The 25,480-nt window shown below is 42.5% G+C and overlaps 2 protein-coding genes across 5 annotated transcripts in view; both read left to right on the top strand.

Moving 5' to 3' along the window:
• The window catches only part of MAP3K5 (mitogen-activated protein kinase kinase kinase 5), a 207,747-nt gene extending 189,173 nt beyond the window's left edge, over positions 1–18,574 (top strand). For all 3 annotated transcript variants that reach the window (XM_030316420.1, XM_030316419.1, XM_030316421.1), the window contains 6 exons: positions 52–157; positions 7,896–8,139; positions 14,278–14,390; positions 15,130–15,242; positions 16,838–16,914; positions 17,819–18,574. In XM_030316420.1, the coding sequence (XP_030172280.1) occupies positions 52–157; positions 7,896–8,139; positions 14,278–14,390; positions 15,130–15,242; positions 16,838–16,914; positions 17,819–17,879 (714 nt within the window). In that variant the 3' untranslated portion in view covers positions 17,880–18,574. The remainder of the gene's footprint in view (positions 1–51; positions 158–7,895; positions 8,140–14,277; positions 14,391–15,129; positions 15,243–16,837; positions 16,915–17,818) is intronic.
• A 5,944-nt stretch (positions 18,575–24,518) lies between these two features.
• MAP7 (microtubule associated protein 7) overlaps positions 24,519–25,480 on the top strand; it is a 176,157-nt gene continuing 175,195 nt past the window's right edge. For both annotated transcript variants that reach the window (XM_032593255.1, XM_030316425.1), the window contains exon 1: positions 24,519–24,620. In XM_032593255.1, the coding sequence (XP_032449146.1) occupies positions 24,554–24,620 (67 nt within the window). In that variant the 5' untranslated portion in view covers positions 24,519–24,553. The remainder of the gene's footprint in view (positions 24,621–25,480) is intronic.

Below are 25,480 nucleotides of genomic sequence, written 5' to 3'. Positions count from 1 at the left end.
TTATTTGCAACTAAAAATTAAAGTAGACTAAATGTCACCCTCTTTCTCCAGGTCAATAAAGTTCTTCGGAATCATAACATCAAGCCACACTGGATGTTTGCCTTAGATAGTATCATCCGAAAGGCGGTGCAGACAGCCATCACCATTCTGGTGCCAGGTCAGAAATAGTTAATTACTTTGCAAATATTTAGTGTTTGATATTTTAGATTACTGTTCAACTATCATTTATGGTGTCTTCTTTACTGCGTTTCAGATCAACTTAGCCTTTTGTAAAAATCTTTTCAAAGCCACTAAATTAATCTTTATCTAGTGCATATAGTCTAAGGAATGTACTACACCAAGCCAAACGCTTACTATGGGTGAGGAAGGTTGCTTCCTTGTTTTTAAAGAGCATATTTGGATATGGGGGGAAAGAGGAAATTGTGCAGGTGACCCAAATACGTATACATTGTAGTATACGGTTATCTGTGTCCACAAAACACACTCTTGCTGGTGGTTCCCAAACCTGCCAGTGTGCATTGAGTGATGTCAGCAGCTCTTTAAATTTATAGCTTTTCAGGCCCCATCCCAGACTGAGTGAGTAAGAATCTGCTGGGAAAAAGCCCAGGAATCTGATTTTAATCCAGCTCCCAGGTCATTTTGATACACAGCCAGGTTTGGAAATCACTGGTCTAGACAGATCCCAGCTATGTTTGCAGGGAGGTACAAAAGGGGTAGTGTTGATGAAATAGGGTTTTATGGAGTGAGAGACACATTCAAGTTCTAAGGCATACTTCCAAAGTACTTTGATAGTGTACTCACTAATGAAAAATTTTAAGCAAAGCTTTTCTATGTGTGTGTGTGTGTGTGTGTGTGTGTGTGTGTGTGTGTGTAGAGAGAGAGAGAGAGAAATGATAGATAGATAGATAGATAGATAGATAGATAAACAGATTTAGATACATAAATTAGAAATATGTTATACTAATTTATACATGTTTTATAAAACATTCTAGGGGCATCTGGGTGGCTTAGTCGATTGAGCATCTGACTCGTGATTTTGGCTGAGATCATGATCCCAGGATCGTGGGATTGAGCCCCGTGTCAGGCTCTGTGCTGAGCATGGGGCCTGCTGGGGATTCTCTCTGTTTCTTCTTCTGCCTCTCTCCCCTGTTCATGCTCTCTCACTTAAATAAAAAGCAAAAACCAAAAAAAAAAAAAAACCACTCTAAAATAGAAATTTAAAAGATAATTATGAAATATCTTAAAATTTAGGTTATTTACAAATGGTACCACAAACTTTTAAGTCACCATCAGTCCTTCCAAGTTGTGGGATTCCCTCTCTTCTCTCAGAATACCTTGTTTGTTTTGTGAGTGAGGGCACTAGGGTCCATCTTTATATTAAACCTTTGTCAAGATTAAGTAAAGATTAGGGTAGAAAATTTGCATAGAAATTTTAAATTAGAAAAAAATTCTACAAAGGCGCTAAAACACATAACTAGCAGTTAGATGTGAACCCTGGGAAAGCCGTGCTAGTGTAAACCTAATGTAATGCTCTAAGGAAGTTAACAGATTCTTATATTTAGATGACTTATCATTGGGATGGTCTTGGATATGAGGAACGTACTCTAGAGGGGTTATATAGTGAAAAGATGCGAGGGGTGAAGGGGAATAGGTGTGTATTAGAGAGGAACAGACATAGGCAGAAGTTAAACACGGTAGTTTAAGTGAGCAAAGGCGTGAGATATTATACTTTGATATATTTAGCATATAAATTATCTGTTAGTCTAATTTTTTAAAACTTCCCTTTAAAAATGGATGACTTAAACGCAATGGATGATATCCTGGAATAGAAAAAAAAAATCAGTGAAAAACTTGTGTCTGAATAAAGCCTGTAGTTTAGTTAATAGTATTGTACCAATGTTAATTTCTTAGCTTTGATGACTATGCCATAGTTATGTAAGATGTACTGGGGGGAGCTGGGTGGAAGGTATATGGGAATTCTCTGTATTACCTTTGCGATGTTTCTGTCAATCTAAAATTCTTCCAAAATAGAAAGTTTACAGAGCACGCTGACCTTCACACTGTGGTTAACAGGCTGGTAATTCAGGGAGAGTGCAGAGAGTCATGTCTCCTTCTGCTCCAGCGGGTGTCCCAGGGATTGGCACTCTGCTGTCACCCAACCCATGTGTGGAACGTTCTCTATGAAGAGGGTTTGCTAAGGAAAGCTGTTTGTCCTTCCACTGTGGAATCGGTCCCTCTGAGGCTACTAGAAGTTCGAATGAAAACCAAAATTATTGTTTGCAAGCATTTAAAAAAGAAGTGGAATTTTTTAAAATTAATTTATTTATTTTGAGGGGGAGAGTGCCAATGAGCGGGCAGGGGAGGGGCAGATTGAGAGGGAGAGAAAGAGAATCCCAGGCAGGCTCTGTGCTGTCAGCACAGAGCCGGATGCAGTGGTTGATCTCCTGAACTGTGAAATCATGACCTGAGCCGAAATCAAGAGCCGAATGTGGAATTGACTGAGCCACCAAAAAAGTGGAAATTTTAGAGGACAATAACTAGAGGAAGTATTTTTTATATTCCTCCCAGGTTAGGGGGAAACCATATGCATTTGTATGCCAGTGCATAAATGATGAAATATGCGAACAAGAGAAATTGATTTCAAGCAGTTGAGAGTTCCATCAAATTTCTGAATGTCCCTAAAGATTTTGTTATACAATTGAGATTCAAAGAAACTACATTAAAAATGCTTGTCTTGGGGCTCCTGGGTGGCTCAGTCGGTTAAGCGTCTGCCTTCGGCTCAGGTCACGATCTCACCGTTTGTGAGTTCGAGCCCCGTGTAGGGCTCTGCTGACAGCTCAGAGCCTGGAGCCTGCTTTGGATTCTGTGTCTTCCCCTCTATCTACTCCTCCTCTGCTCATGCTCTGTGTCTCTCTGTGTCTCAATAATAAATAAACGTTAAAAAAAAATGCTTGTCTTCACAATCCCTTGTTAGAAATTCCTTCTAGACAGAACACCACAAATAAAATGTGTAGGACATGTTGAAATGTATGTCATCATTAGTGCATACATTCCCTGGGTCTGTCCACTGAGAGGACCCAAATCTTAGTATCTAAACACCATTTTCCAGTAAAAGGAATCCGTGCTCCCTGGAGAGATGGTTGATTCCAGGCCTGGGGTAGGGGAAATACAGGTGAGCCTGGAATAGCTTGGTGATGCCAAAAAGTAAGGAAGTGCCAAAATGGATGGAGGGTTTTTGAAAGGACACCGCAGACCACACCCATTTGAAGGAGTTCCCCAAAGTGTAAGCCAGAACGATTTGAGCAATAAAATAAAATAATAATAGCATATTAGAATAAACCAAATATCTGTAAGTCTACACGGATATAAATAATTGAATACACAAATAAATGCAGGAAAAGAGCCAGCTCTTTTTTTTTTTTTAATTTTTTTTTCAACGTTTATTTATTTTTGGGACAGAGAGAGACAGAGCATGAGCGGGGGAGGGGCAGAGAGAGAGGGAGACACAGAATCGGAAACAGGCTCCAGGCTCCGAGCCATCAGCCCAGAGCCTGACGCGGGGCTCGAACTCCCGGACCACGAGATCGTGACCTGGCTGAAGTCGGACGCTTAACCGACTGCGCCACCCAGGCGCCCCAAGAGCCAGCTCTTTTTTACAGAATTCCAGTTAATAAAGGTAGCAGGTATGAGGGAAATAGAACATCACCATTCAGCAAACGGCACAGTAATGATTCCTCAAGAAACATCAATGGCTGCTGAAATCAGTAGGCACAGGAGTAATGAGAAACAGGATATTTGAATGGTTGCGTAGTATCTACCCACAAGATTATTTACTAATTGCAAAGGGAGAACAGTGACTTTACCGTGGGGAAACCAGCAGATACCTCCTTTACCAAGCGATCAAGGTAAGCATTGCCAGTAATAGGACACATCACCCCGTACCTCCTGATGGGAGACCCTTAGTAGTGAACAGCATCACCTTTGTGGTTTTCTTCCCAGAAAACGCACAGCCTCAACCTAAACATAAGACGTCGAACTCCAGAGGAGGGTCATGGTACTCCTCGAAAGTGTGAGGTCGTGGGAGATAAAGAAATAGCTGGGTACTACCTCAGACTGGAAGGGACTAAGGAGACATGGTAACAAAATGCAGTGTGGGATTCTGGTTCAGGAAAAGGACATCAGTGGGAAAACTGGTGAAACTCAAATAAGGTCTGTGGATTCCTTTGTGGTGTGTCAACATCCATTTCCTGGTTTGGATCCTCGACCCACCGTTCTGTAAGATGTCAAGTTTGGGGCAAGCTGCTGAAGGATATACGGGAACTCTCTGTACCATTTCTGCAACTTTTTTGTTATTCTAAAAGTATTTCAAAATAAAAAGTACAAAATAAAGAAAGCATTCAATCTTCTCTCTCCCCCCAAAAAGAGCACACAGAACACAGAGTACAGTGCAAGCCCCTTCGGAGTTTTTTTCTCAGGCAGTTTTCTCACTTGTCATCAAGAATCAGCCTTCAGATGATTGGCAACATTGAGTCTCTGTTGTTACAGTCTGGCTGTGGGTGACCAGATGGAGAAGTGCTGAGCATAGAGACCATGTTGGCAGTGCTAAGAGAGAATTGATAATGTAGGCATACCAACTACATTCCCAAAAAATTTTTAAACTGCTAAAGCACTGGGTACTATTACCAGTGAGGCTGAACTACTCATGTGCCCTGTGTCCACATTAATGTAAAATGGCCAGCATTCTGTACCATGAGCTTCCACTGCACTGACACGGATTGTGATCTTACTTGTTATCAGAAATACCCGGGGTTAAAGAAGCTTGGTCTGATTATTCTCCGGGGAAGGAACCACTTGGGGTGGTGGCTGCGGGTAGGGAAGTGGGAATAGTATTGTTGTTTGATCCCATCTTGCCGTATTAGAAACCGGCACTGGCTCTGGTTTCCCACACATGGGCTTAAGTGCTACCCACTCGTTACAGGACCCCCTGAGTCCCCGCCTTTCTCCTGACACTTGCCTCTCTCCTGACAGTCCATTCTGCCTTCCAGTCTTCTCAGCGGGCTCTGGACCATCAGTTGAACTTCCTTCTCTCAAACACCTCTGCCCCTTTCTCCACCAAGCCAAGGCTTTCCCCTCCTCCAGAGTCCTGCTTAGGCTCTTCTGCTTCTCTGAATCAATCAATGACTAAACCACCACTGGGTCTAGTCACTGCAGATGTGCTTTATTTACCTCTTTAGCATTCCTAATACATGTACGTGTGAATGGTATAGGTTGCTAGGTCTATAACTGAGATCATCTAATTTGTGCTTATAATTTCGTGTTATCTTTGTACCTGCTCTTGTGGCTCTTCCCATATGCATTCTAGTTCTCCTTTAGATTATTACGTCTTTGAGGACAAGGACCAGATGCTCTATCTCACTTGCAGATTTTACGATGTGTGATTTGATGATGTGTATTCAGGGGGCCACCACAAAAGTCCAAAATAACAAAGTATTGCATTTGCTTACAATTTTCTACTTTATTCAGATTATCGGAGAGAAATTTTTCAGTCTTTTATACATATATAAGATTGAAATTTATGATAAAACATACAGAGTTAGGGCTATGTAAGGAGATGTTTAAATATAATAACAAATATCAGAAATTTTCCCTCCCCAAAAGCGACATTATAGTCAACAGCACAATAAAACTTTTTAATTGTTTTTTTTTTTAATTTTCAGTTTAGAGACCATAAAAGAAATTTAAGAATAATTTTAGAAAAATTTAAAAGGGCTAATCTTGTGTTCTAATTTAACCTAGAATTGCACTTTCTTAAATTACTTTTAAAGTAAGATTCTTAAAATTATTTTGTTCCCTTATAAATACAAATAATCCTAGTAGTATGACTCTTCCATTCTGCCAACATTTTTTGAGAGGCTAATATGTCCTAACCCCTGTACTGGGTTCTGGGTTTACAAAAGTAAAACACCTGATTTTGAGGCCCTCCCACTCTAGATGAATTAGGAAATGGAATTTTGGAAAGAGAAAAGAGATGATGCAGAAAGCAGAGTAGAGGTGGGGGCTTGGTGAACCTTCTGAGATAAAGGGCAGGATGTGAAGAAGTTAGAACCCTTGTGTACTGGTAGTGAGATTATAAAATGGTGCAGCCAGTATGGAAAACAGCATAATAGCTCCTCAAAAAATTTAAAACTAGACTTACCATACGATCCAGGAATTCCTCTTCTGGATATATATCCAAAGAAGAAATTGAAAGCAGGATCTCAAAGAGGTATTTGCACCCCCACATTCATAAAAGCGTTATTTACAATAAACCAAGATGGGAGCAACACAAGTGTCCGCTGACGAATGGATAAACAAAATGTGGTATATACGTGCAATGGAATATTATTCAGCCTGAAAAGGGAAGGAAATTCTGACGCGTGTTGCAACATGGATGAATCCTAAGGACATTATGCTAAGTGAAGTAATAAGCCAGTCTCAAAAAGACAATTACTGAATGATTCTACTTGCATGAGGCACCTAGAGCAGTCCAACTCATGGAAACAGAAAGCAGAATGGCCGTTGCCAAAGACAATGGGGGAGGGGAAATGGGGAGTTGGTGTTTCATAGGTATAGAGTTTCAGTTTTGCAAGATGAAACTTATAAAAAGTTTGCAACTTTAAAACCAGTTCTCAATAGGGGTTGAGCAACAATACAAATATACTTAACAATATTGAACTGTGTACTTAGAAATGGTGAAAATGGTAAATTTTAGGCCAGGCATTATTTTTTTTTTTTAACTACAGTGAAAATTTAAAAAATAAATACATAAACAGAGAGATAAAGGAAGTCAGAGCTACATAAGCCTGGCCCCTGAGGAAGGGCACTCTGATTTTTGTTATGGGCAAGAGATGAGGTGTTTTTTTAGACTGTTGAATCTGCAGTGCTGGCTTCCCAGCAAGAATATGTAGGAGGTATCGGATGTAACAGGATCGGGGCTGGAAATATAGTTTGTTATCCACACGTTACAAATACTTAACTCTAATAGATTTGAATGAGGTCAGCTATGGAGAGTAAGAAATATAAAAAAAGTGAAGGGTAGAATTCCAGGTTCCAGGTTCTAGGTTCCAGACGGTAGATAGAAAAAGATCTGAAGTAAAGACACAGCAGCCAGAGATTTAGAGGAAAATACCTTCCACAGGTCCAGTAAAGTAAGGAAAGAAAAGTTACCTGGAGGATTTGTTACCCAGTCAGCCTTTGGTCGCCTTGCGCTGGTGGCTGCATTGGTGGTGGGAAGGGATCTTCTGTTCCTCCCCTTGGAGCCATCTCCCCACACAGGGGCTCTTGACCTGTGGTTCATGGACTCTCTGTAGCCCGTGGCAAATGGACTCAGGATATCTAGGCAAAATGTTGTATGAATGTGCTTTTCTTCTGCAGAGACTCTCCATGGCTTTCATCAGATTCTTGGTGGGTTTTGTGATCCAATAAAAGCTCCATGTGCCATCACAGCATGTGGAGTCAAGATCCTGCCACCCTGATTTCACTTAGATTATGAATGTCGTAGTTAATAGTTGCCAGATATTACATAATCTAAAAAATGAATTTCACTTGCATAAACAAATGTTTATGTTAACAGGTTTTTACATAATTGCCTTTCCGATTTTAGCATTTTCCCACATATCTTATGTGCAGTGTGATCATTTTTCTTCTGTGTGAATTAGATCATTCTGAGTTAATACATCATGTGAATTTTGCCGATTCGCTGGGAAAGAAAGCATAAATTAACGCACAAAAATCCATCCCTACTTTTGGAAAAGCATTTTGGAATCCATATTGATAGCAGGGGAGAGGACATTCATGTCTTAGGAAATGAATTAGTCATATTTTATTAACACTGTTGTTGATATTACGCCTCACAGAACTGAGGCCACATTTCAGCCTCGCATCTGAGAGTGATACCGCGGATCAAGAAGACTTGGATGCGGAAGATGAGCGTGAGGAACAGCCTTCAAACCAAACCGTCCAAAGACCTCATGCTGTCATTGAAGATGCCGTGGCTACCTCAGGGGTGAGCACGCTCAGTTCTACTGTATCCCATGACTCCCAAAATGCTCACCGATCACTCAATGTGCAGCTTGGAAGGATGAAAATAGAAACTAATAGGTAAGTCCTATTTTCACGTGAGTGGCTTTCTTTTCCCTTACTCTTATGTAAGTGCATTTAGGTTTTCTTTACAGTTTGGTCCACAGAGAATACAAAATAGGATTCCTTTGTCCCATTCACGTAAACTTGGCTTGATACCTTTCTTGATCAAACAAGAGTGGTTTGTCATTGTCTCCTTAATCAAAATCATTTTCTGCTTCTTCTACCAATTCAAGCCTTATTCAGCACCATTCCTTTGATTACTGATTTATCTCCAAGTACACTGAGATTTTCACAATAGTTGTAACTTCAGAGACTATCTTGGACACAGAATCAGAGCAGCATGTATCATCCAAGAGACAGCTGAAAGACAGAAAGTTCATGTTCTTGAAAGCCTGTGATTTGGAATATCCAGTTCTTTTAGGAGAGGAAGATGTCTGCTTTTGAAAAGATACATTTAATGGTGCTAAAGCTTTGCATTTCAGAACCTTGAAAGAATGAGCAGTTGATTGCATTTAGGATTCTGTTTCATTTGGAATATGCTGTGTCATATCTGGACTTTAATTTTTCTTTGAGAATTTGGTAATATAGAATCCACATGTTAAGGTGATTAAGTGAAGAGTAAATATTTCCTGTTCTTCACAGATGTTGGCACAGTTCAGGGGCTGAGTCTATGATTTATAGCTTCCTGGTGCTGATTTATAGCTTCCTGGTGCTGATTTATAGCTTCAGTTGACAATGTGGGCAACTGACTTTCTGACTCTGGGTTTACAGTTTAGAGTAAAAACCTTTTTTTGCGGGGGGGGGGCGTGAATCAATAGAAGTTCAAATATTTAGTTGAAAATCTTAGTTGTTCACCAGGGAGATAAACATATTTTATTTCTAGTTTTGAGTTTTAAGTTTTTAAAGTTAAGCTTGAATGCCAAGCTTAGTACGAACAGTAAAGCTCATCCTATACTCAGAAACGGAAATTTTGGTTGCATGACTAAGTAAATCCATATGTATCATCTATGGTTTGCATAGAGCAAAATCTTTCTGAAAAAAGGGAAATTTTCTCCCTGACTTCCAGATCTTAATCTTGTCCTCTGAAACCCAGCTCTTACTGGGCATCATTACTACTTTAGTGGAAGAATTTGAATCTTTTCTCCTCTGAGACTTCCTTCAAAATCCTTAGTGTCCTTCATTTCCTCCTCTTGTCAGACAGCACCCCAATCACGACACTGCGTCCATTAGAGTAGGTGTTAACTTTAGTCATGTTTCTTTTTAGTTTATCCTCTGTGGTCCGATCCTGAATGAGCTGTTGTTAATACCCCTGTCTGATCTCTGGAGGAGGAATGTTCGCTCCTTACTGTTCTGGACCATCCCCAACTCCTCCTCCACCCATGGTCAGAATTATACATGCAATAAAGCTACATTATTTACCAGTAAGCTGGTGTATTTGCTTCTCTGGCCCTAAAACCTTCTGTCTATATACCCTGGCTTATGTCAATAGAACCTGCCTGTCCTGAATGCAGCCTTTTCCTTCTCTCCTTAGACGACGAGAGTTCTCCTGGCTTACACCCTGTCCATGTCCTCTGTCCGCCATATTTGCACCATGCCATCCACGGCCCCTCAGGGCTGCTTTTCTGAGGGGAGCAGCTGGCTGAGGGCCTGCCTGCCACGTGTTCCCATCTCTGCTGAAAAGGCTACAATTTGCCCTGTTTCTTCATTGCATTAGGAGCATGGTTGCCTTTTCACAACAGCCCACACAGTTCTCTACGTATTTACACTTACATCTGTGAAATATGTAGGATTATGAGCCTCCTTTTTCTGTTTCTAGTAATATCACCTCATGCATGAAAAAAAAGGGCAGCTGTTCTAGTACTAAGCAGTGGAAACGAGAGATTGATCACGTCTGTAGTTTTTAGTTGAAGATCACTTGGTCTATAGAGGTCCATCTGTTGCCAAATAAACTTAGAGGAAATGTTAGATTTAGGAAATGTTAGATTTAGTGTTTAGGAAAGGTTGTGGCCCTCACATTAGAAATCTTAAGCTTATCTACCCTATGACCCAGCAATAGCACTGCTGGGAATTTACCCAAGGGATACAGGAGTGTTGATGCATAGGGGCACTTGTACCCCAATGTTCATAGCAGCACTTTCAACAATAGCCAAATTATGGAAAGAGCCTAAATGTCCATCAACTGATGAGTGGATAAAGAAGCTGTGGTTTATATACACAATGGAATACTACTTGGCAATGAGAAAGAATGAAGTATGGCCTTTTGTAGTAATGTGGGTGGAACTGGAGAGTGTTAGGCTAAGTGAAATAAGTCCTACAGAGAAAGACAGATACCATATGTTTTCACTCTTATGTGGATCCTGAGAAGCTTAACAGAAGACCATGGGGGAGGGGAAGGGGGAAAAAAGAAGTTAGGGAGGGAGACAAACCATAAGAGACTCTTAAAAACTGAGAATAAACTGAGGGTTGATGGGGGGTGGGGGAGAGGGGAAAATGGGTGATGGGCTTTGAGGAGGGCACCTGTTGGGAGGAGCCCTGGGTGTTGTATGGAAACCAATTTGACAATAAATTTCATATTAAAAAAAAGAAATCTTAAGCTTATATTTAGGACAATCACTGATCAAAGTAAATCAGGTTTATCCAGCTCTTGATTATTAGATCACCGATAATAATACCAAATGGGGAAAATAACAGGATGGCTTTAGAATGCATATTTTACTTATATTTCCCTATATGTTTACATAAAATGTTCTGGAAATAATTCACTTGATGGCAATTATTGGGACAGTAATGCAGGACGATAATGCAGAGTTAGCTAAAATTTAACTCAGCCAGAGCTGACTGTTTATCTAGGACACGATTCCAGAATTACCCACCCCCACCCATCTGAGTTAAAAAATCAACCTCAGGGCAGATGGCTTTACCAAGCTTTTCTAGAACAGAGGGGCAGGCAATTGCCTTAATTTTGCAGAACTTCCCTGTTAACTTGTAGGCAAAGGAAAAATAAAACTGATGGCCTAGGTTGGATATGTTCTTAAATAATTTTTGAGAGCTGGATTTGGGACAAATGAAGTGGCCTGTCAGTGCCCTTCTTCCAATGTTAGGTTCTGGCTTTTAAAGGTAAAAATAAAATATCTAGTCCAGACACACATAGGTTAAATTCTAGAAAAAGTCACTGTGTTCTTAAAAAAAAACAAAAACCATCAGGGCCCCCTCCCCCGGGAATGCGCCCACCAAGGCCCTAGACTCATCTTGGCCCTCCTCAGCTCCCTGCCTGTTTCCCGTAAGGCTGTACATAGTCCTTTTACTTCCTTGTGGCCTGTGAAACTAGTTTATAATAAACTCTTAAGACTATTAAAAAAAAAAAAAAAAAAAAACAAAAAACAAAAACAACGGAATATTCATCACTATTCCATACATGTAAATTAGCAAGGAAGACAAAACCAACAAATTGCCCACTTAAAAATTCGTGCTGAGCTTGCTATCCATTTCTTCGAATTTGCCTCTTGCTGGCGTAGATAAAACTCTCCCTTGAGCCTCTGCTTTCCTCTCGATTTCGCTTCCTACTGCTCAGTCCACCTAATTGTGTGCAGCTTACCCCGCAGTTGTCTTTTTTTTTTTAATTTTTTTAATGTTTATGTATTTTTGAGAGAGAGAAAGTGCGTGCGCGCTAGTGGGGGAGGGGCAGACAGAGAGGGAGACAGAATGTGAAGCAGGCTCCAGGGTGGGTGTTGTCAGTACAGAGCCTGATGCAGGACTCGAACTCATGAACCGCAAGATCATGACCTGAAGTCAGACGCTTCCCCAACTGAGCCACCCAGGCGCCCCTCCGCAGTTGTCTTTAAACAGCCAGTCTTCCTCAAGCCACCTTCTTTGGCTGCCTGTCAAGAGTTTTTCTTTTTGTCCCACTTCTGCTGCCTAATGCTACCCTGATCCCTTCTCCCAAGGGCCTCACATCTGTGTCCTGTGGGAAAGGAGAAGGAACCCCTCGTGAGCCCTGGGAGGGCTCTTTTCCCAGGGCCTGAGGCTGCAGGAGGAAACAGAATTGCCCTCTCTGCCAGCCAGGCACTGCCCTTGGCCTGTTAGCTACTGCTGTCTCATTTAACGTTCACAGTAACTCTTAAGGGAAGTTTTACTTTTCCGTTTCACAGATGAGAAAACTGAAGCCGAGAGGCGCTCAGTAATTTGTCAAAGTTCACACAGGAAAGGTGTGGCTGAGCCAGGATTCAAGCTCGGGGCTGACTTTCAGTTGGGCCTGTGTTGCCTTCAGAGCATGTCAGCTGAAGCAGAAACAAACTTTTGGACCGGCATCTGGTCCTGACTTCAGTCTCTCCTTACCCAGAAAACAAAACAAATAGCCTGCTAAGAGCTGTAGGGTACACGACAATTTATCCTGATGATCTTATGAATAACTATGTACCTTAACTTTCTGGAATTCTGAATCCTAGTTACCCAAAGGTAGTTTCCTAAAAAAATCAGAGCATCTCCCTTCCTAACTTGGAATTTTTTTTCAGAGAACGGTGTTAGAAATGGTGAGCAGGTGTCCACGTAGCTCTCCACTGCACAGTGAACATTTCATGGGCAAAACTATGCCATCAGTAATATGTTTCTCTTTGTTTCTTTGGAGAATGTATCATCGGGTGTCAACTAAGAACCGAATGTACCAGGAACACAGCTATCCCTTTACCCGTCACCAGCCTCCTTGGGAGGCAGAGGAAGGACAGGAATGCCTACAACAATCCTAGCAACAACCGTTAACATTTACTGAGTAGTTGTTATATGCCGGGTACTATAGGTGATCTCATCTATGGTTTAGTTCTCACATTTTCCCTGTTAAAAAAAAATGACTGTCCTTCTGCTTTGCATTGATTATTATATCGTCCATCATCTTTTTTTTTTTGATGTCATACATGTAAAATATAGGTCTGTTAATATTATATATATTTTATTTTACTTTATATATCTATTTGTTTGCCATTTATGGTCATAAAAGGAAACAATAAAACATCTCTGAAGATTTTGGCAGTCAGGGTGGAGATTTTGAATTCTTGACTGGAAGTGCAAGTCTTCTAGAGCTTTGCTACTTTAACATGAGGGTGGGGGAGGGGTGATCTGTGGCCAAGCAACAGGAGTGTCACCTGGGACCTCATTAGAAATGCAGAATCTGGGGCGCCTGGGTGGCGCAGTCGGTTAAGCGTCCGACTTCAGCCAGGTCACGATCTCGCGGTCCGTGAGTTCGAGCCCCGCGTCAGGCTCTGGGCTGATGGCTCAGAGCCTGGAGCCTGTTTCCGATTCTGTGTCTCCCTCTCTCTCTGCCCCTCCCCCGTTCATGCTCTGTCTCTCTCTGTCCCAAAAATAAATAAACGTTGAAAAAAAAAAAATTAAAAAAAAAAAAAAAAAAAAAAAGAAAGGCAGAATCTGGGGGCGCCTGGGTGGCTCAGTCAGTTAAGCGGCCGACTTCGGCTCAGGTCACGATCTCGCGGTCTGTGAGTTCGAGCCCCGCGTCGGGCTCTGTGCTGACAGCTCAGAGCCTGGAGCCTGTTTCAGATTCTGTGTCTCCCTCTCTCTGACCCTCCCCCATTCATGCTTTGTCTCTGTCTCAAAAATAAATAAACGTTAAAAAAAAAAAAAATTAAAAAAAAAAAAAAAGAAATGCAGAATCTGAGGGCACCTGACTGGCTCAGTCAAGAGCATGCAACTCTTAATCTCCAGGTCATGAGTTTGAGCCCTACGCTGAGTGTAGAGATTACTAAAAAAATAAATAAGCCTAAAAAAAAATGCAGAATCTCACACCTACCCCAAGAACTACTGGAACAGGATCTGCATTTCAATAAAATCCCAGGGTCTGTGTTCCTTATAGCTTGAAAAGCCCATATCTAGATCTAGAAGGTCACTCTGGCTACTCCAGCTTTATTATCCTGTCAACTGATAGAATTTTCTCTTTCATGGGGTGCCTGGGTGGCTCAGTCGGTTACGTGTCTGACTTCAGCTCAGGTCATGATCTCACCGTTCACGAGTTTGAGCCCCGCGTCCAGCTCTGTGCTGACACTCAGAGCCTGGAGCCTGCTTCACTTCTCCCCTGCGCATGCTCTCTCTCCCTCTCAAAAATAAATAAATGTTAACAAATTAAAAATATATATATATAATTTTATTTTTCAGATTACTGGAAGAATTGGTTCAGAAAGAGAAAGAATTACAAGCACTCCTTCATCAAGCTATTGAAGAAAAAGACCACGAAATTAAACACCTGAAGCTTAAGTCCCAACCAATAGGTGAATAACAGAAAATGTTAAAGTCACCCCGTTATACCAGGCGGCCACAAAAAGCTGAGAAAGCCAATGGGCAGTTTTATTTCATGGCTTAATTGGCACCTGTCACTTGTACCACAGCTACAAGCAGAAATTGCTTTTTAAAAATGTCCAATTCTTAATTGTAGCAAACTGTAATTTTGATATGCCTTAATTTCAAATAATGATTCATGGTCATGTTTTCCTGAGATTATTTGAGGTAAATAGGGCTCTCTGCTTCTTTGGTCTTTATTTCTTTTTAAAATTTTTGCAATGAGATTACTAGAATAAAAATAATACTATTTTTGTCATTTTTGCATTTGTATCTTATATATTCTATGTTGTTTTTTTTTTTCCATATTGTTGCAAATAGTGAAAAAAGAGACCATTATGTAATTATGTGGTTCTCTACTAACTATGCTCATGTTTGTTGCATGAAAAACACACAGTACAATTTTGGTGCAATGAGTTTATTCTAAGAAAATAAACTTGATATGAAAGTATGAGGTGGGGTATCATTACATTATTGCTTCTGCCTCTCCATTTATTAGTAGTCTTTAAGAATTTGTTTATATTACCACGTATCCTGCCAATCTCAATTCTATTATACTCTGAGCAAAATCTTTTAAAGTATTAATAAATGTCTCTTGAGTGGTGGGAGGGTCTCAGATGACCTCTGTTAAGAGCAGCTAAGAATGTCCCTCCCTCGCTAATTCTGTCCTAGATATTCCTGGAGTGCCTGTGTGTCACCGGGATTCTCTGGGCACAAATGCTGAAGAGTCTGAACTTGCTGAATGGCTGAGAGAAAAGGGAGCTGATGAAGACACTATAAGTCGGGTAAAGAAAACTGCCTGTGGGACAAGCTTTTCTTTTGCTTCATAATGTTGAATGCCTACCGCGTGCGAGGCATGGGGCATGAACCCTGGTGAGCAACTCAGGCCCAGGCCTGCCCTCCTGCGGCTTACAGGCTAGCATCTGCAGATGGAAACCAAATAATTCCACAGATAAAGCGTAAGGATACCCTGGTAAACTCTATGCAGGAAAGGTTATCAGGAGTTAGGAGACAGAGAGAGGGAGAGGTTGAGAAATGTTCTCTTAGGAGGTGATGAATGAGCTCAAGTCTAAAGGAGTATGTAGGAAGAAACCAGGCTGTCTGTATGTATATTGGGGGAGGGGCAGGTGAGAAGGGAAAATCTTTCGGGGCTAGGCACACAGTATGTGCAAAGACAGGGAGGCGGGCAAAAGCTCTGTGGTCTAGGACCCCTAAGGGTTTTTATATTTCTGAATTGAAAATAAGGATGAATGGAAAAATCAAGACAAAACTAAAATCTTCAAGTTTCTAATTCTCTCTTTTGTTTAACTTTTTAATTTTCTTGCAACATTGTTAGACTCTGCCGGGCAGTAGCTCTATATTGATGCTTAATAAAATAAATCTAGGCAGTCAACCTGTGTCAGGAACAAACACTTTCCCTCTAAACCATATTATATCTATAATAACCTAATTCCCGTCTGCTCCTTACAGACTTTGGTAATCAGCATGAATAGCACTTACATTTTAAGATTACATACATGTATATACACATACACACAGACATACACGTATATGCGCATAAACACAATAAGAAGTTATATTTTTTATAGAAACGGCCCCAATACAATATTACATTAAAACTTTAGCTTTCTATTTAATTTTTTTAAATAAGAATAAAGATATCTTTTCTCTTTACTTGATAATTTATTGATTTACCAGATAAAATTTAGAGTTTCCTTAGAAATCTGCATTGAACAAGCTACTGCTAAATAAATTTAAATAACTCTCTTGCTTCTGGGGAATCATGCGTCCATTCAAGTTGTCCAAAATATTTATTCCTGGAGCTAAAACTCAAATCACAATTAAGGAATAGTAACTGATGATCCACTAAATCATTGCCCACCTTTTTAAATTAAAAATTAAAGCTTCAGTTTAAATTCAGGACTCTGATTATATAGTAATTATTAGAAAATACCTTTTATTAGCTGTGAAAAATAAGTTCAGAAATTAAGTATAAACAATACCTTTCCAGGAACACTTTTTATCCACTTGAGAAAAATAAACACAGCAACAAACCTCTAAAATACAAACCTTCTCTTATAAGCAGCAGATGTAATTACAAATGAGTTTTATCTACTCATTAAAAGGCCATTCCAAAATTGTGTTGCATTTAATCTTTACGCACTCGGAAGTCATACTGATGTATTTCTTTGTAATTATTTTATAACGGGGTGGGGGCAGTACTTTTCCCTAATAATTCCAGAAGATTATGTTTTTTAGTAGATTCCCTTTTAGGTTTACTTTTAAATGATTGCCCATGTCTATATTATGGATAGAGTTTACTATTTATTAAAGGTGTGCAAAACATCTGACATTTGTGCATATTCTACCTTCTCCACAGTTTCTGGCTGAGGATTATTCACTAGAGGATGTTCTCTACTATGTTACACGTGATGATTTAAAATGCCTGAGACTAAGGTACCACCTCTCTATTCTTTTTTCATAATGGAGAAGGTGCCCTGGGCAGGGAAGTCTGGGCTCCTGTCCCTGCTGGGCCCCTCGCCAGCTCTAACCAGCTGAGGGAACTTGAGCTCCACTCTCCGGTTCTCACCTGCTCTGGGTAAACTGTGTCTATTGGACCAGGCTCTTACTGGGCACTCTTATAACCAGTATTTCTATATTTGTAAATGCAAATCAACTAAAAGAATTTATTGATAATACAGCAGACTGAGACCATGAGATTCTTTTAAAGCTGCTTTTAACAAATGCTCTAATTTAGTTCGTGATTGTGCCATACCTATTAGAAATATTAGGATAGGTGCTGATTTGCCATCCACATGCCCTGTATAACCTGATAGGGTTTCTTAGGATAGTTTTTTCTGTCAGGCCAAGCATATGCGTAAAGACGCATTCCAGGACTGCTAGAAATCTAAAATGATGCTTTGGGATGGGGCGCCTGGGTGGCTCAGTCGGTTCAGTGTCTCACTTTAGCTCAGGTCATGATCTCACGGCTCGTAGGTTCAAGCCCTACAGGGGGCTCTGTGCTGACAGCTTGGAGACTGGAGCCTGCTTCAGATTCTGTGTTTCCCTCTCTCTCTCTGCCCCTCCCCAGCTCTCGCTCTCTCTCTCTCTCAAAAATAAACATTAAAAAATTTTTAAAAATAAAATGATGCTTTAGGACCTGCTAGTTTGTGGAGGCGGAAAGGAAAGGCACGTAGGGCTGACCAGAAAATAGGCACAAAAAGAATGCACGATGACTGGTAAGACGTTGGATCTTCATGTTCTGATCAGAACAGCTAGAGGCTAAGAATCACTATTCTGTATCAAGGGCAGTCTTCCAAATAGGGTGTCGTCTTCATCATGTCCTTGTGTCTCTAACCAGGGGAGGAATACTCTGCACGCTGTGGAAGGCCATCACTGACTTTCGAGACAAACAGACTTGACCATCGCTCAGTTTGTTTCCAACCTTCCGTGGAGACTCCAGCAATACAGAATGGATCTTCTTGGGGGAGGGAGAGGAGAAAGAAGCTGCACTTTAAATCCAGTATTTGTTTACTCGTGTTAAAAAAGAAAAAAAAGACAAAATACACTGAACTGCTTCTATTTCTAGAATTCATAAGGACTCTTTGTAAGGACTCTCCAAAAATAATCCTACACATTAGGATGCTGAGGACTATTTTAGTCTAAACATTTTTATGGAGATATTTTTAACTCGGCACCTGTTGCACCTCAGCCCAATGTTTATTTCACACGAAACAGAACATTTCATGGGATTGTGCATCACTGGAACAAAACCAAAATGTGACCATGACTTTGTAGGCTTATGTGTGTTTGTAAGATACTCTGAGTAGAAATGCATAATTTCAATTATTGTATAAAGTTTATGTGTTTTTTTTTTAAGTGTGCAGAATCTGAAAGCAATGGTTTTTACTTACCTATATCTGTATTAATTGTAATATCGACTATATTTTGTAATTTAAGTTTCTGGCCCCTAGTACATTTGAGTCGTTTATGTACTACTGAACTGTACCAGTTGCACATGCCTGAACCATAGTAATGTTAGCTTGTTCTAAAGCTATCCATTGTGTCATATTTACTCTAGTAAATAAAAAAGACTCTTCACATACTGTTTGATAAATTCTAAGGAATTCTTATTTTGTTTTGACAAACTGCTGTGTCAAATTTCTGGTTGTTTCTCCTGCTCTAATATTAAATAGAATCTGTCTTCTGTTCAGGTAATCAAAGAACAAAATTGATATGCAAGTTGTCTCTCAGGGCCACAGGGTGGTAAGAGAGAGGAGGAAGACAAAAAGAATTTATATAAAAGAAGGTTCCTGTGTTTTTCTCAAGGCTCCAGGTTCTCTTGAATGACTATTGTATACCTCAGAGGGTCTGCAGATAGCATCCCAGTGGAGAACACCCTGCATTTTCTGTCTCCTTAGTTTTAGTTCTCATATTTCAGGGAACTGTTTCTATTTTAAGGTGAATATTCCATTTTCTCAGACTGCCCATATTAACAGGGTGAAGTCTGAAACTCCTAGATAGATGGATGAGATAAACACACCTCTTAGATACAGAGGAACCTACCTGTTTATTATGCAAGATAGAAATAACATAGAGCTTCACGTATCATGACTTGACCCATACGTATATAACGGTCTTTGATAAAACAAGAGTCATCTTTATTTCTATGTGAAAATCAAGGTCCAATATATCTTATATTGCATTAGACTGCACAGAAAGTTCTCACCGTTATTTTCTCATTTGATACTTGTAACAGCATAGCTGCATCTTCTTTTACAGCCCAATCCCAAGGACAGATAGTTGCCTCTTGTATCCTGTGGGGAAATTTCAAAGGAGGGGAGATATAAATTAAATGATAGGTCATTTCACTCATCCTGAGACACAGTGTAATTCTTAATTAAGCCACAGTCCATATCCCCAATTCTAATGCTTCGGTGCTTCTTTTAGGTTGCATATTGGATCAAGGAGTGCCCGGGTGGCTCAGTTGGTTAAACCATCCGACTCTTGGTTTTGGCTCAGGTCATGATCTCACCTTGTGGTTTGTGAGATTGTGCCCCGTGGGATTCCTTCTCTCCCTCTCTCTCTTTCTCAAAATAAATAAACATTTAAAAAAAGATTGTATATAGCATCAAGCTACTCATCTTCAACCAATTCTTTATCGATATGGTCTTTCCTTGGTATCTTCCTCCCACCCTATTTTTGTGGGCAAGTGTTCCTCTATCCCTACATGGTTCATAAGACATTCCTAGGCCAACATCATTAGGTTTTCGTCAGAATTTTGGGCCTCGGTCACAAAAGAAGGCAGTTCCACTATGGCCCAAGTTTCATTAAAGGTTTCACTTGAAAGGCATTTGGCATCAATCTGGGCCAGTGATTCTCAACCCAGCTTCACAATAAAATGACTGGGATGCTTTTTTAAAAACACCGATGCCACCACCACAGACAGACTGTTTTTATTGATCTGCGTAAGGCTCGCAGATCCTTTAAAAAAGTTCTGCAAAATGATTTAACACTACCAAATCCCACCTCCTTACTCCAAGAGACACCTGGAGAGAGAAATGGGAGAGCCTCTTTCCACAGAGATGGTAGTAAGATGGTTACTATTCATTGTTCATGTAACGTAGCAGGAGGCTAGACACGTAGGCCTGGAGCACAATCATCACTTACCTTTGACCTTGGGCAAATTAACTCTCCGAGACTCATCTTCCTCATTTGAAATAGGGAAAATAATGTACCTTTCTCATAGGGTTGTTGTAAGATTTAAATAGTGCAGGTAAGATGCTTAGTGTAATGCCTACCAGAGAGTAAGCAATCAGACGCTGCCTGCTGCTGTTATGTCTTATCATTCAACCAAAAGTATTTATTAAATACTTATTGGGTACTACATACTGGGGTGCATGAACAAGACACAGTTCTTGCCCTGTGAAGTTCACTGTCAGAGGTGGAACAACAGAACACGTAAAACCAAACAACCAGCACACATAGTAAGTACTATAGTTACATCTGACTGCCAAGGGGTGGGGGTGGGCGGGGCCAAGAAAAGCTTTCCAGAGAAGTGAGACCCAGAGCTGTGCCTGGAACGATGGTTTGTAACTGAACAGTTATGCATGGGTGGTGGTAGTCTCATACAAGAAATAAAACCAGAATTTGTTGGGAAAAGTAGATGCCATGTTTCTTTTGGACCATATTTTGATCTCTTGCTCCAAGTTCTGTCATTGCACATTTTGTTTCATTCATTCCTAAGCCATTCCATAAAACAGTCTGGCGAGGAGGAATTATTTAAACCACTGGAATGCCTACTATGTGTGAGGCAATGTAGCAGCAGCAGGAGGAGAGATCTACATGATGCCTATCAAGTTCAGAACGCATGCAGTATGCATTATGTCATCAAGGACATCTGTACTTTGTAAACAAATAAAATAATTGGTGGCTTCAGACATTAGAAACACCCTATAGAGAAACAGAAGACAAAGTCCTTGCCACCAAGTAATTCATATCAGATCGAAGAGACAAATTTGCAATAACAAATCACACTTAGTCCATGTTAAAGGGTAGATGAATGCAAGCCCACAAAAACCTGGAGACCTTCAGAGGACAAGCTGACCAGGAGCCAGGGCAGGTGGAACGGGACACCTCAACCTGGGCGTTGGAAAGAAGGAATGTTGGGTGGGGGCGGGGGAGTAGCTTGCATAAATGGGGCGGGTAAATGCTGGGTGGGGGCGGGGGAGTAGCTTGCACCTACTGAAGAGGGACACCTCAACCTGGGCGTCGGAAAGAAGGAATTCAGTAAGTCAGGACCAGGGAAGTCAATCGGGGTAGAAAGTTCCAGGAACAAAGGCTGGAAGCAGGGATTTGCAAGATGTTCCGGAGAAAGCGAACAACTTTTATATTATGTTAGAGCATACCAAAATTTTAACTCCTCTTAATTTATACTTGGCTGGAAATATGAGTTCTAGAAATATAAAGTGGAAGTGGAGAGCTCAGGGTGATGATGGGGATGATATCAGGAAAGGAAAGGAAGTGGAGTCGGTATTTAATTACATAGAAATGGGAGGGGCGTCTGGGTGGCTCACTAGGTTAAGCATCCATCCGACTTTCGCTCAGGTCATGATCTCATGGTCCATGAGTTCGAGCCCCATGTTGGGCTCTGTGCTGAGAGCTCGGAGCCTGGAGCCTGCTCCGCATTCTGTGTCTCCCTCTCTCTTTCTGTCTCTGTCCCTCTCCTGGAAGATGAACCCAGTGAAGGTGTGTTGGGGTAATTAGAACAGAAATTGGACAGAGCATTTCAGAGATTGTTTTAGATGTGAATGAAGGTCTAGTAGCAGTTAGAGCAGTAGGAATTGAGAGCGTGGAATTAAAACCATACATTCACAAGATTTGGGAACTATGATTTGGGCAGTGATGACAAGGGAGAGGAAAGAATAGATTGAAGCTATGTCAGTAAGAGAAGAATTCAAAAACAGGTAAGTTTGAAGGGGAGCTTATTTGAGGCGATGAATCAATGGCAGAGCATTATGACAGAAATGTGCAGAGACCATTGAGAATGTATTGCTGGAAGTCAGGACTGAGGTTAAGGGTATATATTCTGGGTGTAAGAGTCACCTTGATGGAGATCATAGTAAATGAGGGCTATGAGAGATAGAAAGGTTATGGCCTAAAATGTTGGGAAAAGGAAGGTTTGTGAATGGTTTGGGAGGAATGAGGAATTTCAATCCGCAACAGAGGCAAAAGGACTGGTCACAGAGGAATGAGAAAAACCAGCCAGTGGTGTAAGCCAAACAGGAAGACAATCAGGGGATCTAGTGCAGCAGAAAGTATAGGGGAATGATGGGTTAAAAAATAATAGGTAAATTTGATTTTGTGACCTGGAAAGGTTTTATAGACAGGCAAGAAAGGCTTACAAAGCAGGTTGAACAATGATAATAAGACAGTGGCACCAGAGTCCACACATTTATTATCTTTGGTGAACAGAATGTAGGACAATAGATTTGCGAGGGTGGGATGTCAAGGAAAGAAATGTCCAGAATCAAAGAGCCCTAAATGTACTTGTTGGGTTCAAGCCCCTGAACAGAGTTGCATTTTAGGAGTAGGGAGAAGGGAGGGAGGAAGAAGGTTTCCAAGGAGAAAGGAGGGGGGATGGATGGCATTAGGAGGTCTGGCTCCTCCCCTGGAAAGGGGAACCTTGATTATTCCAAGAGATTCTGAGATGAGTGTCGAGACTCAAGACAGATGGCTTCTCTATTCTAAGTAAAGTACAGCACAAAGTACAACGTGGTGGTGTGTGACATTTAACAGATGTCATCCCTTACTGCATTTTCATGCAGCAGACCACCCTGTTACAGACACTGCACTAAGTTTGAAACACATAGCGTATTCAGGGCCTAAGTGTAAGATTTGGGTGTGTTTCTTATAGCACTAATTTTTGTGTAACTGACAGACCGAAACATAAATTAACAAAAGAATGCACAAAGAGATAAGCACATATCCCAAACAAACAAAACCACACACACACACACACACACACACACACACACACACACACCCCAATAAGTCTTGCTTCAGTGGGGAGGGAGGGGATAGGAGGTATATCAAAGAAAGAATTCACTGGCTTACTTGAGTAGGTAGTAAATCAATGGTCTTCCAGAGTTCAACTCTTTAGATTCAAATAAGTATCTTTCTGATGTTCACAGGAAAGTGTCTCAAACTCTGATGACTTCGTGTAGTAAAAAATATCTTTGCTAAGATCCAAGCTGAGGTCTACCACTGCCTCCACCCACCTGGTACTTTATTTTTGTTGATTAGACATCTGGTAAGAGTTGTGTGAACATGATTTAAGAAGATCACATAGCTAAATGATCAGTAGAAATAAAGAAATGGCACTAAGGGAAAAATCCATAGTAATGGATCACTATGCCAGACCATGGCATCAGTGTCCCTTATGTAAGCAAAACCCCCACCTACCCGGAGAACCAGTAAACCAAATAAAAACAGGCTACTTCTGAGCTGAATGGTGGGTTTTTACCCAAGGATGGTGAGAACTGTCATTCTAGTAAGAACTCCAACACTGTTCCCAGACTCTCTTGGGTCTCCAATGGATTCTGCTGAAGTCCTTGAAAGGGATTTAAATTGCTGGGAACTTGCTGGTTATGTTCGACCAACAGAGACTGTACTGTGGGAGTGCATTTCTGTGCAGCCAGGCAGAACTGGTCGCTGCTCAAATTTTGTTCCTTATGTTTCCATTTACGCAAGCTACTCCCCCGCCCCCACCCAGCATTTGGTTACTTATCCTTTATTTGCCTCATAGCGCAGAAATTGGTTTCTCCTCGGCTAATAATCTGTTTCTTTAAAAAAAAAAAATGTTGTTGCCTATTGCTTTTTTCCCTGGTCTTCCTGAGCAAGCCAGAAGTCACGCGGTAGTTATTACTCGGAAATGAAGAATAAGAAGCCACATCACTGGGCACAAGTATCCCTAAGTTGTGTGCCCTGGGGCTCATCAGATACAAAGGTCTGGTGAAAAGATAGTGGCGTCGTAAAAAGCAGATAGAAACCGGAACCGGCGTGGAATCTGGCCCGTGTACTTCGGCTTTCCACGTGGCATTATATTCTTGTAGTTGTCACCATGAGCTAAAGCCCCGGGCGAAGTCAAAACTGAGCTTCAGACTTCAGAGGGGAACAGAGCGTCCAGCTGCCCTCGCCTCGCCTGGGCTGGTCCTCAGACCGTCCCAGTCGCATGCGCCACTGAGTGTCGTCGACCCCCCTCCAGACCTCGAGGAGCCGGCAGCGGTCTCAGCGGCAGGCAGAAGCTCCGGGCCTGGTGCCTGGCTCCGGCCGCCGCTCTCTCTGCGGACACCCAGTAGTGCCCGTCGGAGCGTCTGCCACGCCGCACCTGTCCGCGAGGGGGCGCGCCCGCGCGCCTGACCCAAGCCGCTCGTCGCGCGCCGGCTCCCGGTCCCTCCTCCCTACGCTCTCCACCCTCCGCCCTCCCCAGACGGCGCTCACCTGTCTGGGCCGCGGGCCCCGGAGGCGGGGGGCCGGCGGGAGCGAGGCCGAGGAAGAGGGCGGAGCGGCTCTCCTGGCGCGTCATCGGAGCACCATGGCGGAGCTAGGAGCTGGCGGCGACAGCCACAGGGACGGCGACGGCGCTGTACGGAGCGAAACAGGTGACTGCACGGCGGGGGGCAGCCGGGGGTCCCGCCAGCGGGGGGCGGCCGGCGGAATGGGTGGGCGCGCGCCGGGCGCCGGCGGTCTCCTCCCCCTCCCGGCCGCGGCCCGGAACGGCCGGTCCAGCGCGCCGCGCACCCGGGCTCGGAGCGCGTCTGCCCTCCGCCCTCCGCCGCGCGTCGGCCGCCCGGGCCCGCGGTGCCCGAGCGCCGCCGGCCCCAGTTCCGGTCGCCCCTCTCACGCTCCACCTCGACTTTCCCACAACAGGTGGAAACTCGCCAGCGAGCGCGGGCGGGAGGAGGAACTGGGAAAACGCTGGCCGCTCCCCTCCCACCTGCCGACTCGGCTCTCATTCAGTTGCATGGGGAAATCGTATCTCCCAAACCAAACAGCCAGCCGGAAAATCCTCTGCCAGGTGCGACCGACAGGATTATCCGTTTCTGGCACCCCTCCCGCCTTCCCTGGTCGCACCGGCTGTCGGGGTCGCAGGCGCCGGTGGCGCAGCCGAGCACCGGCGCGAGGGTCCCGCGGCGGCGAGCGGCGGCCGCCCCCGCCCCAGGGTCCGCAGTTGCGACCCGCTCCCGGGCAGACTGAGGTCGCGGGGTGGGGAGGGCCAGGGCTGGCTGCTGGAAGGTGGGGCCTGCGTGTGCGGGATAGTCGGACTCGTACCTTTGTTGACATGAAAGCGCCCCCAGAGTTCATGTTTTTATGCGGTCCATGCACGAACCCAAGGTAGAAGGAACGTCGGCTCAGGTGGTCACATCGACCCCCGCCCCCGACGTCCACATTAACGCTCGGGGACAGGTGCTCACATCTCCAAGACAAGCCGAAAGTTTCTTCCCCCAGCCCCATCTTGTAT

This window comes from Lynx canadensis, chromosome B2 (genome assembly GCF_007474595.2).
Source record: "Lynx canadensis isolate LIC74 chromosome B2, mLynCan4.pri.v2, whole genome shotgun sequence".
In the NCBI taxonomy this organism is placed as follows: Eukaryota; Metazoa; Chordata; class Mammalia; order Carnivora; family Felidae; genus Lynx; species Lynx canadensis.
This window is presented reverse-complemented; position numbering and strand designations above follow the sequence as displayed.